Source organism: Aspergillus neoniger (assembly GCF_003184625.1).
Source record: "Aspergillus neoniger CBS 115656 unplaced genomic scaffold BO87scaffold_8, whole genome shotgun sequence".
In the NCBI taxonomy this organism is placed as follows: Eukaryota; Fungi; Ascomycota; class Eurotiomycetes; order Eurotiales; family Aspergillaceae; genus Aspergillus; species Aspergillus neoniger.
In genome coordinates this window covers 324,580-339,881 of record NW_020291136.1, presented here as the reverse complement: position 1 = coordinate 339,881, position 15,302 = coordinate 324,580, and the positions used below count along the sequence as shown (strand labels likewise).

The 15,302-nt window shown below is 49.5% G+C and overlaps 2 protein-coding genes and 1 non-coding gene across 3 annotated transcripts; all 3 read left to right on the top strand.

The window, feature by feature from the left end:
* Positions 1–120: 120 nt before the first annotated feature.
* Positions 121–6,087, top strand: BO87DRAFT_394939 (uncharacterized protein; the record flags this gene model as incomplete). The annotated part of the gene is made up of 7 exons (XM_025625156.1): positions 121–169; positions 230–429; positions 490–942; positions 1,067–2,177; positions 5,177–5,241; positions 5,306–5,735; positions 5,792–6,087. The coding sequence occupies 7 exons, from the start codon at positions 121–123 to the stop codon at positions 6,085–6,087; spliced, it is 2,604 nt and encodes an 867-aa protein (XP_025482152.1).
* A 3,524-nt stretch (positions 6,088–9,611) lies between these two features.
* BO87DRAFT_353950 (uncharacterized protein) lies at positions 9,612–14,025 on the top strand. Its single transcript, XM_025621261.1, has 2 exons — positions 9,612–12,488; positions 12,711–14,025. Exons 1-2 carry the CDS (start codon positions 9,678–9,680, stop codon positions 13,986–13,988), a joined length of 4,089 nt encoding a protein of 1,362 aa, XP_025482151.1. The 5' UTR covers positions 9,612–9,677; the 3' UTR covers positions 13,989–14,025.
* Positions 14,026–14,783: 758 nt separating this feature from the next.
* BO87DRAFT_t114 lies at positions 14,784–14,855 on the top strand. The gene has a single exon. It is a non-coding gene; the product is annotated as a tRNA-Glu (tRNA).
* The last annotated feature ends 447 nt before the right edge of the window (positions 14,856–15,302 follow it).

Below are 15,302 nucleotides of genomic sequence, written 5' to 3'. Positions count from 1 at the left end.
CTCAACTCCATTGCTCGACCTTTCCCGCCTTGATCCTTGTTTCCCCTTCCTAGCATTACAGCATCTGTGTTGCTCCCCGACTCCTCTCTCATCGCCACCATTACGGAATGTTCACTAGTCATGGAATCACTCGTCTATGAGAACTCGCCTTTGGCGGACTACCTCCAGGGTGAGTTATCCCGGTTCATATGTTGGGGGAATTACAAAGTCTTATCTGGTCATACGTCAGGGGAAGGCGAGCACGACCCAAACTGGCCTGTCAAGGAGACAGACCATAGCGATGATTTCTCCGATTCCACGGCTGCGGATTTTGCCCCACGAGGAGTTTCAAAGTTCCAGGAGCGTATTCGGAATAAACTACCCAAGCCCCTTGAACGGAAAGTCTCGCGACAGCGGGCAGCTCTGGGTCGACTCTATGATGTCTGCACGGTATGAACACCCCACCTATTGCCTTGGCTCCGGTCAATACTGACGAAGCTCTCTGCCCAGTCTGCTCTGAACTCCCGCGTTGGACGAAGCGACAACGAAAGATTCCTGGAACAGTTCGGCTATGTCATCGTTGCGTCTCAGCTGCTGAACGAACACTCTGCGCCCTCTTACACATCAGCTGCAGATGTGATGTCTACGGCTCTTCCAGCAGACCTTCCGTCTATCTCCACCACGTTTGGCATACAAGGTGCTGTTGTCACGGCCTCGACTTCTTTCTCCGTCGCTTGGTTGTTACATTGGAGCCGGTCTCGAACCTCGTCTGGTCTTAACCCTCGGAAAGTCGGAGTTTTGTTGGTTCTCGTGCCTGTAATTGGGGTTCTGTTTTATGCATTCGCCAAGCGACAGTGGCTGAAATATTTGCGTCATCAAGCTGTTGACGCAGCTGTGACTTTTATCAGCAACGCTCAAGGGTTTGACTCTGCCGCTTCCGCATCGGTTGTATTCATACAGGAAGTTGAGCTGGTCTCAAGAGGCTACCGCATGTAAGTTGCTCTGACTTCTAGCTTAGCTGACAAAAGGTCACTAATCATCGAGTAGAAGCACACCGTTGCCCCCAGTAAGCCGACTCGAAGATCAGACGCAAACGCGACGATGTCTGAGACTGCGCCGAACTGTGTCGGAGTCGTTCTATCTCATGCTAGGCCAGTACATCCGGGCACAACATACCCTACGCCCACTTACCGATGCCACCAACCTCGCCAAGTATTACGATATCTACGATATATCAGAGGAGGAGCTTATGGAGGCCCAGGCAGCGTTCGATGAGCGAGCCACCGAAGATCAGTACTCTCTACGCGCCCTTCGCACACTTTTCGGAAGGCTTTACATCGTGAGAAAGAGCATCCTCTGTTGTCTTCTCGCGCTCGGTGCGGATGGCGGCGGGTCCGACATTGCTAGATGGACCATGGCAGTTGAGCAGATGCGGGACCTGGCCCATGTGACCGGCGAGAACATCCACAAGATGACCAACATCCTCAACGAGGACGATCGTAAGTACCACTCCTCAACAGAATCCACGCCAGAGCTAATCATCGTGCCAGGTGATGTCATCCCGCCTTCTCCGCTACCAACAGCTTCGCCCAACAAGGACAATCTCCGTGCACAATACCGAAACATCAATTCGCTCTCCCAGGGAATTCGTGCGCTTCACGCAAAGATGCATATCCTCAAGGAGGCATCTAGCTCTAATCTCGAGCGACCGGATGCTGGTGGATTCGAGGCGAGCCTCATGCCCCAGTATGAATCGATTGGAGCGGACATTAGAAGCCTTCTCCAGGAGTGGGAGTCGGGCAAATCCGCATTGATGAGTAGTTTGGAAAAACCCGCAAATCCGGAATTTTCGCGACCCTCGAGCTTTTTGAAAACACCCCTGTCACCCACACCCAGCCTTGGGGGCTCTACTGCAGTCGAGGGCAGCCCTGCAGACGCCCTTCGAGCGTTGACTGGCGAAAACACAGATCCCAGCATCGTTCATACACTAGATGATGAGGAGGAAATTTTTGAAGCTGTAGCTCTTCCGGCTCGGAACAAGAGGATGTCATTAACCCGAGAAGAACGAATCGCGCGAGTCAAGGAAGATAGAGCACGACAAGCAGCCGCTCGGGAGCGCACTGATGCCAATACAAACATGCTCAAGGAGCTAGAAATGGTAATCAAGCAACGACCTCGTACCACGATAGCTGCGAAACGTGTCACAAGCATCTGATTCCGCCATCATTCGGCGGCATTCCTCCAACCCTATTCCTCTACCGCCACCTCGATACCCGAATTCCTTTTCCCTTCCTCCTCCCCGCATATTATCACCTAAGCTTTACTCTACCTCGAGCTGGAAGCCGACTCTTCCTAGCAACCTTTGCAGATTGATACCCAGAAATGTATAGAGCGGTCCGGTGTCAGCGGCGTTAAGGCAGTTTTGCATTCTATCTCAGCCCGGTTACTTATTATTACCTCTTTCCCCTGGCGGACACCCTTGGGCCTTACAATCGTTGATACTGTATATCATGTACTTTTTTCTTGACTCGTCCCTTCGTCTTCCTGTATACTCACTATGCTTGCCGAAGCAATGCTGGCGGCTTTCGCTTGATCTCGTTTGTTCTGTATCATCAGCCTTGTGTACATATCCTACATTCTAGCGTTATTATTGGTATTGAGACAGTATTCGATTATGTCTGAAGAATGATGTCTTGCTCCGTTGAATTAGGTGTATTTGATGGTATAGATTGTGTGATTTGCGTAGTACCACTGAAGGAACCTCAATCTTCAGTTACTATGGCCCGAATGTAAGTCGGCCAATTCTTTGCAATCCACTTGTATCAATTCATAACCAACATCTTAACAGAACCTCATGCACTGCTTTCCGCCTCCTGCAGACGGCGATATTCCCCTTTCACAATATCCCGAAGCTCGGATTCCAGCGATGGCGCAGACGGCTGCCACCCCAGCAATTGAGGAGCACGACTGGCCCGACACCGCACATTTAACCCCCAACTAGCAGCCTCATAGCCTGCCCATTTCCGAGCGTCCTCAAAGCCAAAAGCCTCCTCTTCGGCGTTTGGGATGAATCCTTCCGCTACACAGATTTGTCCAATCGAACGGGCTAGCTCACCCCAGCAATGCTCCCCATTCTCACTGAGGTAGTATGCCTCCGGACCCCAAAGCCCATCATCTTGTTTTGAAAGGGCCTTTTCGAAAAGAATGAAATATAAACTAGTCAAATCTTGAATGTGAATATCGGTCGCGAATGAAAGGCCCCGGCCGATGATGGGAACTTTCTGGCGTTGGATGGTCAGTTTGGCTAGCTCGTATATCTGTCTGCTGCGTTGGGAGCAGGGTCCTCGGCCACGACCTAAGGCACAGCAGCCAATTAGTTATCTCCATTCTCTTCTGTGTTGGTCGTTATTGAAGCCTACCGTAAACAGTAACCGGGGATACGATAGCAGTCTTGAGGACTCCCGGACGCACCGATCCAGCCTCCAACACCGCTTTATCCACATCTCGGTGGAACGCATGGTCAGGGAAAGTGACGATCTCTTGGATGTCTTGCACATCATCATAGATCTTCTCGCCTTTCTCCCCATATACCTTGTTCTCAGTGTCTGAGAATGAGAAGATCCCGGCACCACTGGTATGTAACCAATAGACAGGGCGTTCTTCGGTGTGCCCTTCTAGAGCACCCTGAGCTATTGCCTTAGCTGCACCGAGGTGGTCAGCAGCATCAGCTGTGTCTTTTAGACCGGTGGTGTCAGCAGGTACTCTTCCTCTATGGTGGAAAATATGTGACAATGAATGGATGCGTCCACTAACGGATGATGATATCGGCCCTAGCACTTTCTGCTGCCAGCGTTTCTGAATCATCGAGTCCACCGTGTATAATCTCGACAGTAGGATATTGTGCTTTGATCTTCTGCCCACTGTCGCGGCTTCGGACCAGTAAGCGGTAGTGCAGGTCTGGGTACTTAGATACAAGTACTGATAGAAGGTCGCCGCCGATGTAGCCGCTGGCTCCTGTTCTGTAGCTGTATGAGCTTCTTCCGTTGCACGTATACTACCAAAGTGCTTTTGGTGTTTGGATGAGCGACTGACATGAATACTGTGGTCATATTTAGAATAGGTTTGCGTTGGATGTTACTCCACTGTTACTATAAGAAGGAGAAAATGGATCGTTCGGACAAGTTAACAGCTGGACCCGCCATTTATACTGATTCTATGGCTCAGTAATTTGTGATGTATGTACCATCACCCTCTGGGTTGTTCAAATGCCTGTCATCATCCCCATACTGATTGCATTTGTAATCCAGCCATTACCGCGGAAGAGGACTGTCATAAGGAATCCATATTCCGCTTTTCTCCACCTGTCCCTCACTCAAGACCAATTGATTGAATATCCATATATCAACTACTCCCCTGCAGTACCCTGGTCATATTGCAGGGCTAGTAATATATAGCATGATCCTAGTAGTTGTGACGTGATGCATTGCTGAGTTCTCCTCGTGACTGAGAAGTGAATTATTATGACTTTTGGCGGCTACAAGGATTAATAGTGTGTTTGGTGGTCAGTCCTACGCCTATATCATTCTCATTGAGACCTCAAAACTGTTAAGCATCGTTCTCTGATCAATAATACTCAAGGCCTGCAGACTGTGCAGCGTGGTATGCTTGGATAAATAGTGCACGCACTGTTTCAGTACTGCCTGCCTTGCAGAAAGCATACTTCACCACCCTGTAGGCCACTGGCTACACAGAAATAACATTCTATACTCCATAGAGATGTTTCAGTTGCAGGATTTGTCACAAGTGGTAGTGACGCTTCTTTGTGACGGGTGCGGTATAGCCCAGCCTCAGGCAGCAGCAGACTAACCCCAAAGGGTGATATCAGCCTAAGGAATGACGCGACTGGGACGCGTGCCTCCCCACTAATGAAACCCTCGAACGCGAATTCGCTGCACTTTCAGGTCCCTCAATAAATTCACCCCAACCTGAAAGACACGCCGCTATCCTTCCTACGCACTCAATTCCTTCTGTCAGTTCTTTACGACTTTCATTCTTCACGATCCTGCTTTCACCTGCTAACTACCACCTACTTAGCTCAGCCTCTCCTCATCTCCCTCTTCTCCTTCTCATTAGCTTTTCACTGTACTCACATACCATCACATCAAAAGTGAGCGTCACAAGCTTCAACTGGTTCAAGATTGTATGCTAACAACTATTTCAGTGCTTGAAGCTCGCCTAGAACAAGCCAGTCTCCTGAAGCGTGTGAGTAGCTCTCGATCATACTGTTGCATGTCATTGCTTGATTGCTGACATTCGGTTTCTTCAGGTCGTCGACGCCATCAAGGACCTGGTCCAAGACTGCAACTTCGACTGCAATGACTCCGGTATCTCACTTCAGGCCATGGACAACTCCCATGTCGCTCTCGTCTCCATGATGCTCAAGGCCGAGGGATTCTCCCCCTACCGTTGCGACCGTAACATTGCCCTCGGTATCAACCTGGTCTCCCTGACCAAGGTCCTGCGTGCCGCCCAAAACGAAGACATACTCACTCTCAAGGCTGAGGACTCTCCCGATGCCGTCAACCTGATGTTCGAAAGTGCCGAGACGGATAGACTTAGCGAGTATGATATCAAGTTGATGGACATTGACCAGGAGCACCTGGCCATCCCGGAGACAGAGTACGCTGCTACGGTAGAGATGCCGGCAGCAGAGTTCCAGCGTATCTGCAGGGATCTGAATGCTCTCTCTGAGTCCGGTATGTTGTTCTTTCCATTGGCAATGGGTTTGATTCGCGACTAATTCCTCTCCCAGTTGTCATTGAGGCCACGAAGGAGGGTGTCAAGTTCTCCTGCCAGGGTGACATTGGCAGTGGCTCCGTCACCGTCCGTCAGCACACCAACGTCGAGAACCCCGCACAGAACGTCTCCATCTCCCTCACCGAACCCGTCGCCCTCACCTTCTCCCTCAAGTACCTCGTCAACTTCTGCAAGGCTACCAACCTGTCGAACAAGGTCACCCTGTGCCTGTCGCAGGAGGTGCCGCTCCTCGTTGAGTATGGCCTTGGTAGCGGTCATCTGAGATTCTACCTGGCTCCTAAGGTACGATGATTCCTCATTTAGTTTTATTGAAAGTTATACTGACTTATAATGTCTAGATTGGCGATGAGGAGTAGGTGGACATGCGAGATCATAATGACGAGTGGGAGCAACATGGAGGCAACGATTTCTCTTTCTTTTCTTTTCAACTTCTAATAATGTTCGGAAAATATCCTGAATGTTCTCGGGGGCCTGTGTTCATTTTTGTTTCTATAATATCCAGCTAGATGCTAAGCGACCAACGTGTTCAAAGTCCAATTGGTTACAATAATTCTGTCCAGTCTCTCTACATGTCATATATGAAGTACGAAGCAGTGGATTTGTGCAATGAAGCTGCATTCTCAACAGACATATATAACTATCCTGCAATAGCAGCTTAAACACAAGCCTCTAACATAGCTCTTCCTCCTCAACCATACAGTATATCCCCAACCCCCTAGGCCATCAAGAACCTAAAAAAGGGACCCATACAGGTCCCCAAACCCAACAATTAGCCAGGGAAAAACAAAGTCCTTTCCAGTTCTCCAACCGCGAAGACACAAGATTTCATAAAGATAGATAATCCAACTAACCTCAGAAAAAAAAGAAGTGAAGCGCCACCCCCACCAGAATAATCGGAATCGAATGATACCAATCCCATCCTCCCCTAACCCACCCCCATAAGGGTAGTGAGCGAGGGGAGGACAGGAAACGGCATGCTGCGTATTGCACTAAAGTGTCGCACACCCGGTCAAAAGTTGCCGAGTGCACACACAATCTTCGCAACGACTCTCCCATGGGGAAAAAGAGAAAAAGAAAAGAAATGCAAGAGCGAACCCTTACATTCCCTTCCCTTCCTCCCCCGATGTTTCTGATGCCAATTGCAGGTGTGTGCAAGGATGTCACACCAGGCCCTTGAGGGCAGTACCGGCCATTTGGAAAATGAATCATTTTCCAAATGGCGGGTGCATAGGGTGAAGATTCCTCCGAATTTCTCATTTGCAAGGGGGTTTCGGGTGATTTCCCCGGGGAGGGGAAATCAGAGCCGAGGACAGGAAGACCTGGAGGTCTTCTTGTCGTGTGTAGCAAAGAAACGCAGCATTGGTGGGGATGGCGCTTAGGGGAGAAGAAGAGAAGGTAAGTCAAGCTTAGCTGTCGTGGGTTTTTTTTTATGGTGCGAGGTGCTGGTGGGCTTGACCGCTTACTGGATTGGGTGGGCTGGGGGAGTACGGGGAGGTGTGTTTGTTTGTTTTGTTTGTTTGTGATATCGAGGTGGATGGAACTGTTTCTACAGTACGGAGTACATTTGACTCTCTTGTGAATTCATCTGGGACTTCAAAAGATTAGGCATGCCTTTTACTAAGTGGCTGGTATTGCTTGTTTTTTGTGCGATATACCTTCTGGAATATTTCCGGCGTTGCGGTTGCCTTGGCTGCATCTGTCTATATGGCTAACCTGTCGGAAAGAGCTGTCAGGATTTCTTGTCTACCATAAATCCCACAACGCTGATTTAACTTGCGTATCATGTCGGGCTCTGGTCCTGCTCTGAACTTTAAAACCCACCTTTGTGTCACCGTGGCAGCTACTCAATCTCAGAGCCCTTCGGTGCCGGCCATTCTGCACAAAGCCTTATACACCTGAACGATTCATAGATACTTCCTTTTCTTCTACTCCTTACTGAGACATTTTAAAGCCAAGCGATCGCTCTACTGCAACATCTCTATGCGTGTCAGATTACGATCATAGCCCCGTTCAGTAAAGCTTGCGATGCTAATCTCTAGCATGGCTCGGAATCACCCCATCAAGCTGAAGAGCCCTGTGTTGCGGGCCCAGTGCATACGCTGCCTGCTGCCTGAGATCTGCGATGTGATGTCTGGGAAATGCTAAGCTCCAGTAACAAGCAACAGATACAGCAGCGCTACATGTGCGAAGGCCCACATGTTCGAGTTCGAGTCCGCCACGTTAAATTTTACTGTCTACCAAGACACCCTTTGGACTCAAGACACCCTTGAGGCTAAAAGGTTCTTGGATTGACACACTTTGCTCTCTTTGGAAAGACTTCGGTTGCGGGATGAGCAGTAACAACTCTTCGATGGCTGTAATCCTTCCTCCATCCGAGCGTCGTGAACAGGGGAGTCAGTTCCTCGCCTCCAGCCACCTCCAATGAACGTTACTAGACAATAAGCAACTGTTTCCTGGCATAATCGGCTGCAAAGGGAACAAATGCTATTCATTCTTCGTTTCAGAAGAAGAGACATCATCATACTTTGATTGCTACGGGTTACGGAGTAGACACGTCACAATCGCCCGGAAGCAATTTACGGAACAAGCAACAACATGCAGTAAGGAGAGTTGGAGATCGAACAAAGGAGATAATTTACGGAGTCTCCGTACACAGTGCAGTCTTCTGAAATGTAAGCTTCACCGCAAGGTGCTTGTTGCTCAGTCTCTCATGCGTGGGGCGGCATTCTCGAATCCACGATGGTCCGTATCCACACTGAAGTGCTAGCATGGTTGCCCTTCAGATTTCCCGGCGAACCCAGAGCCACGGAGTATCTTTGGTGCTGAGTTTGAGCCCAAATGGATACCAGATCCGGGATTGATAGTTGATCACCGGCGCGTCGGAGGGCCGATCAGCCGTGACCGAGTCGGTGGTTTGGGCGTCGCGTCCCGTCAATATTTCCCTTCCCTGCTCTCATTATAGTAGGCCATAGAACAAGTTCCGGGATAGGGCATTTATAGGAAGTCGCAGGTTGACGTGTTTTATGGCTGGGTTGCTTTTGCTGGTCCCTTCCATCAGTCACGTAATTCCGCCCGAGCAGGCAAAACAGGCGAGTAGCAGTTTTTCCGGACCCTCCTTCAATGACTGTTTGGCCTAACGGAGTAAACCTACAGCCGCTTCATGCATTCTCGACGGGATCATCACCTCCATCTTCCGGCTAGGTCTTTCTTAAGGTCCAACGCTGAGATTCAGTGTCCAGCTCCACACAAATGCAGCTACGTACGTGCCACAAGTCTCCGTCGACAGCCTCGCCACATACAGTCCAGCAACGACACACATTAAGATGCTAAGAACAATGGCATTTTGAATTCAGCCAGTCAGAATCGTCAATGACAAGGCTGAAGGTGGTCCACCCGGTGTGGCCTGAAGCGATCGACTATGTGTAATAATAGCGCTGATCAATCCACGCTCTAGTTGGGGCTTATTGTTGCGCTAGCTGCTGCAGGCCGCAGTTAGGGCCGCCTAGATCATGCATCCCAAAGGAGCAGGCCGCCCGGCCGTGCTTGACGGAATAGACATGGCTGATGGCTGAAATAATTCTAGAAACAAGGCATAAGTGTGCACTAATGCGGATGAAGGGAGTGAGATCTAATTTATTATCGAAAAATGGCTGGACACGAAGCGGGGCGATCGCTTCCTAACATTAACACTCGAAATTGGCCCTTCTATAGTTTGCCCTGTGGGCTTTATTGATTAGGTGTATCCCATACATACGGGACCTTCTGTTCAACCCTTATCTCTGGCGGAAATCCGCCTCTCCCTCGTTGCCAGTTTTCCTCTCGCTTGGTGACCTGAAGGCTCTCGAAACGGGTCTATCTAGGAACTCTCATTGACTGGCACCATGGACGAAAAGGACGCCAGCGCTCACGACCCGTATCCATCGGATAAGGAGCAGACCCCATCGTCGGACGAGGAGGAGCAAGAGCTTCACAATCTGACACGAATCGCCTCTACCCGAACTGGTCGACGGATTTCCCAAGCTGCTACGATCATTGAAAAGGATGACCCCCGTTTGGATCCCGCCAATCCGGCGTTCGATCAACGTCTCTGGGCAAAACTCGTCCTAACGGCCCTGGATCAGTCAGGCATTGTACAGCAGACGCAGGGTGTCGTTTTTTCTAATCTTTGCGTGTCTGGATCAGGCTCAGCATTACAGATCCAGAAGACTATTGCTACGCAGTTGGCAGCTCCCTTCCGCGCTGCCGCGCATGCGCTTTCGAGACGAGCCTCCCCTCCATCAAGGCAGATTCTCCATAGTTTCGATGGCTTCCTCCAAAGTGGAGAGCTTCTGCTCGTTCTTGGCCGCCCTGGAAGTGGATGTACAACGTTCCTGAAAACCCTTTGTGGCCACCTGGGTGGTCTGACGCTCGAACCTCAGAGTACTATTCATTACCAAGGCATCGAATATGAGGATATGATCAAACACCACCGTGGAGAGGTGGCTTACAACAAGGAAGTCGATCAACACTTTCCACACCTTACCGTTGGTCAAACGCTTTCATTCGCAGCGCATGCGCGGACCCCCCAGAAACGAATTGAAGGCTTGACACGCTCCGAATATGTTGAAACCCTCACTCAGGTTGTCTTGGCTGTGTTTGGCCTCTCACATACCTATCACACCAAGGTAGGGGACAATTTTGTGCGAGGAGTTAGCGGTGGTGAGAGGAAGAGGGTCAGTATCGCCGAGATGTTCGTCTCAAGGTGTCGTATCGGAGCTTGGGATAACAGCACACGAGGGCTCGATGCGTCGTCTGCTCTTAAATTTGTCAGGGCATTACGTCTTTCTGCCGACATGGGTCGATCGTGTCATGCTATCGCTGCATATCAAGCTTCTCAGTCGATGTACGATCTCGTCGACAAAGTCGTCGTCCTCTACGAAGGTCGCCAGATCTACTTCGGTCGCCGCGATCGTGCAGTACGTTACTTCGAAGAAATGGGCTGGGAATTACCAGATCGCCAAGTCAGCGGCGACTTCCTGACTTCAGTTACCAACCCAGGCGAACGAAAGGCCCGTCCTGACATGGTCGACAAAGTACCACGCACGGCGAAGGAGTTCGAGGAATATTGGAAGCGTAGTCCCGAGTATCAGGAGCTCTGCGGTCAGATAGAGGAGTACCAACGCGCTCATCCACCGGATTCAGACGAGGCCAAAGCATTCAAGGCCAATCATGAAGAGCAGCAGGCCCGCCATACTCGGCCACGCAGCCCATATCTTCTCTCTGTTCCGATGCAAGTCCGCCTCTGCCTGCGCCGGGCTTTTCAGCGACTACGGAACGACCTACCGACCGTAATCGTTACGGTAGTGACACAACCCATTCTCGCATTGGTGATCGGCTCTATTTTTTTCAATTCTGCGCCCACCACTGCCACATTTTTCCAGAAAGGGGCTGTGCTATACTTCGCTGTGCTTTTCAATGCCTTGATCGCCCTCAATGAGATTATTCAGCTATATAGCCAGCGGCCAATTGCTGTGAAGCAAGCGGGTTATGCGTTTGTGCATCCCTTCGCTGAGGCCTTGGCCAGTTGGATCATGGATCTGCCTATCAAATTCACACGGGGTACTCTCTTTTGTGTGATTCTTTATCTGATGTCCAACCTCCGACGAGAACCATCGCAGTTCTTCATTTGCTATATGTTTCTGTTGACTTCTGTCTTGACGATGTCCGGAATTTTCCGTAGCTTAGCTGCAGCTACAAGGACAAGCGCGCAGGCAATGGCGATGGCTGGCGTTTGTATCTTATGCATTGTGGTATACACTGGCTTCGTGTTACCGCAACCATACATGCACCCGTGGCTTTCATGGATCCGCTGGGTTAACCCAATCTACTATGTGTATGAGGCCCTGTTAGCGAATGAGTTCCATGGCAGGAACTTTGAATGCGCATCGGTGATCCCAAGCTATGCTGTTGGCTCATCCTTCATCTGTTCAACCGTGGGTGCCGTTGCAGGAGAGCGGTTCGTCTCCGGGGACGCTTATGTGGAGCAGAATTACCAATACTACTACAGCCATGTATGGCGGAATTACGGAATTCTCGTCGCCTACCTGGTATTATTCACCGGTCTCTATTTGTTTCTCTCGGAATACAACTCGGGTGAGACATCAAAAGCAGAAACCTTGGTTTTCCGGTCTGGTCATGTTCCGCAATACCTGCTATCCTCCGATGGAATCGAAGACGGAGAAGCGCCCCCAGACAAGCCCGAAGTGCAGAACCAAGTGGATGCTATTAATTTGCCTCAGCAAACAGACATCCTTTCATGGAAGGGTCTCAACTATGATATACCCGTCAAAGATGGTACCCGGCGACTCCTCGATAATGTGAATGGATGGGTTAAGCCAGGCACCTTAACCGCGTTGATGGGAGTTTCTGGGGCGGGAAAAACAACGCTTTTAGATGTCCTCGCCCAGAGGGTATCTATTGGTGTTGTTACCGGTGATGTTTTGGTGAATGGAAGAGCTTTGCAAGCCAATTTCCCACGGGAAACAGGGTATGTACAGCAGCAAGATCTTCATATGGAGACAACTACTGTACGCGAGGCCCTCCGCTTCAGTGCTATGCTCCGTCAGCCCGCATCGGTTTCTGAAAAGGAGAAGTACGAATATGTCGAAGAGATTATCAAAGTTCTACACATGCAAGACTTTGCGGAGGCAGTTGTGGGCTCTTTGGGAGAGGGCCTGAACGTGGAGCAGAGGAAGTTGCTGAGTATTGGTGTCGAGCTTGCTGCGAAACCGACATTGTTGATCTTCCTCGACGAGCCGACCAGCGGTCTAGACTCACAAAGTTCCTGGACAATCTGCTCGCTCCTGAGAAGGCTTGCCGATCACGGTCAGGCAGTCCTTGCCACCATCCACCAACCGAGTGCCCTGCTGTTCCAGACCTTCGATCGCTTATTGTTCCTAGCTAAAGGAGGCAAAACTGTCTACTTTGGTGATATTGGAGACCAATCCCACATACTTTTGGATTACTTTGAGCGCTGCGGTGCTAGGCCCTGCGGGGACATGGAAAATCCGGCGGAGTACATTCTTGAGACTGTCGCCGGGGAAGCATCGGAAGGCATTGACTGGGTTCAGAGATGGAACGATAGCCCTGAGCGCAAGGAGGTCCTCGCAGAGCTCGAACGTCTTCAGGATCCACAACAACAGCCCGAGCCACGAGCCCGGGATGGCGATAGCAACAATATGGAATTTGCCATGCCTTTCACCAGCCAACTCTACCACGTCATGAAGCGAGCGTTTCAGCAGTACTACCGCCAACCGGAATATGTGTTTGCAAAGTACTCGTTGGGTATAGCGTGTGGATTGTTCATCGGTTTCTCCTTTTATAAAGCGAACAACACCGAACAGGGGTTCCAGTGTGCTCTCTTCAGTGTCTTCCTCCTGGCCACGGTTTTCACGACCCTCGTCAATCAGATCACGCCCAGATTCGTTGCGCAGCGGGCGCTATATGAAGTCCGGGAACGGCCATCCCGGGTCTACTCGTGGAAAGTATTCATTCTCTCAAACATCTTTGTCGAAATCCCCTACCACTTTGTTTTGGGGGTTTGTGTTTGGGCATCGTTTTACTGGGCTGTGATGGGCACAGGTCAAGATGCCGAGCGACACGTCCTTGCCCTTCTCTACATCGTCCAATTCTATCTGTATGTGGCCAGCATGGCTCACTTCGTGATAGCCGCAATCCCCCAGGCACCGGTGGCGGGCATATTTGCCATTCTCATGTTCGCATTTGCGTTCATCTTCAATGGTATGCTGCAACCACCCGGAGACCTACCCGGATTCTGGATTTTCATGTACCGTGTCTCCCCTTTCACGTACTACACGGCCGGTGTCGGTAGTTCAATCCTCCATGGTCGCCCAGTGGAGTGCAGTACTTCCGAACTCAGTGTTTTCGACCCCCCATCCAACTACACCTGTGGACAATACATGCAGAAGTATGTCGAAGCCGCCGGAGGCCAAGTGTACAATCCAAACGCCACCTCTGCCTGCGAGTACTGCTCCATGACTATAGCTGATGAGTATCTTGCTCTTCGGTGGGTCTACTGGAAAGACCGCTGGCGCGACTACGGAATTTTCTGGTGCTATTTCGTATTCAACATTGCCGGCGCCGTCATGTTGTACTATGTCTTCCGAGTGAAGAAATGGGGAAAGGGGAAATAAAATAACCAACTGACATTCTTTTTCGACTATATCGACCGACTGCTCTATATATACATTCGCTGATTTATACATATAGCTGGTTTCGGTTCTTACTATTACTTCTACCTGTTAATACTCGTTTTTTTTTTTTTTTAACATATATTTCTGCTGCTCGAGCGAATCTGTTGATAGCCACATCGCCTGCTATATAGTTGGATCAATCATATGAGCGACATTTTTTTTTCATTTCTTAATGCAACCCCTGTAATGATCCACTATCCAACTTGGTATAGAATTAAGTAGTAGTAACGAGGAAGTAGTTTCCGGGTATACCTCGCGTCCTACGCACCCACCCAGGATACCAAGTCCCTTACTCCCTCACCCCCTCTATTCATCCCATAATACCAACACCTAACCCTTCAGCTACCGACATACCTCCTCATTACCCATCCAAAAAAAAAAAAAAAAACCAACGTAGTAAGATTGATTAGTAGCCCTCACAGCCACCACACATGTAGCTTTATTGAACTATACCTCATTGTAAAACGATAAGTACTACTCCCTCCCTGCTGCTTTTAACCCCCCTCACACCAAGATGACAAAGTATCATATCTCCCAGAATTATTAATTGTGCTACTGTACATGCCCCTCTATCATAAATTCTCAATCATACTCTATGGAATGTATTGAAATGGTATTATGAAGGGTAGTAGGAGTAGTAAGTAGTAGAATCAAGTAACTAGGAATTCTCTTTTCAGGTAGGGATGTAAACTTGTTCTACTTAGATTATAATATTGCTTTGTTATTCAACAATAATCCGATGTGGTGTAACGGCTAACATCGCCGTCTTTCACACGGCAGCTCGGGGTTCGATTCCCCGCATCGGAGATATCTTTTTCGTGATCTTTTTTTGTTTCATTCCTTTTGTCTATTTGGGATAGAGTAGATAAACTATCGTGTTTCCTTTCCCTCGATCTTTTTGTCTTTGTGTGTGTGTATACATAGTAGCTGCTTACTGTCTCGCTCGACTGTCCGGTGCTCTGCTGTGGTTCAGTCATCTGTCTGTAACTTTTCCATCGATTATGAATGGGTGTAGGAATAGGCTGGTTTAGAAGTAGTGTGTCTTTTTATTATCTCCAAGCAACAAGGCAAATTAATAACTACAGTACATAATGCAGAGTCGTGATATTCACATAATCGGGGGGTAGAGATATGTAGATATAAGGGGGAAATGATGATCAAAACGGAAATATAAGGAAAAAAGAATTTCATCGATGAGACGCGACTCGGCGCGTCATTGAGTAAGAGCGTGATGCGGGGGGGGGGGGGGGGGGG

Coding starts and splice junctions, on each gene's coding strand:
- BO87DRAFT_353950 (XM_025621261.1), top strand. CDS start 9,678: ATGGACGAAAAGGACGCCAGCGCTCACGACCCGTATCCATCGGATAAG. Junction 12,489..12,710: donor AAGACTTTGCGGAGGCAGTT/GTGGGCTCTTTG, acceptor CTGCTGTTCCAG/ACCTTCGATCGCTTATTGTT.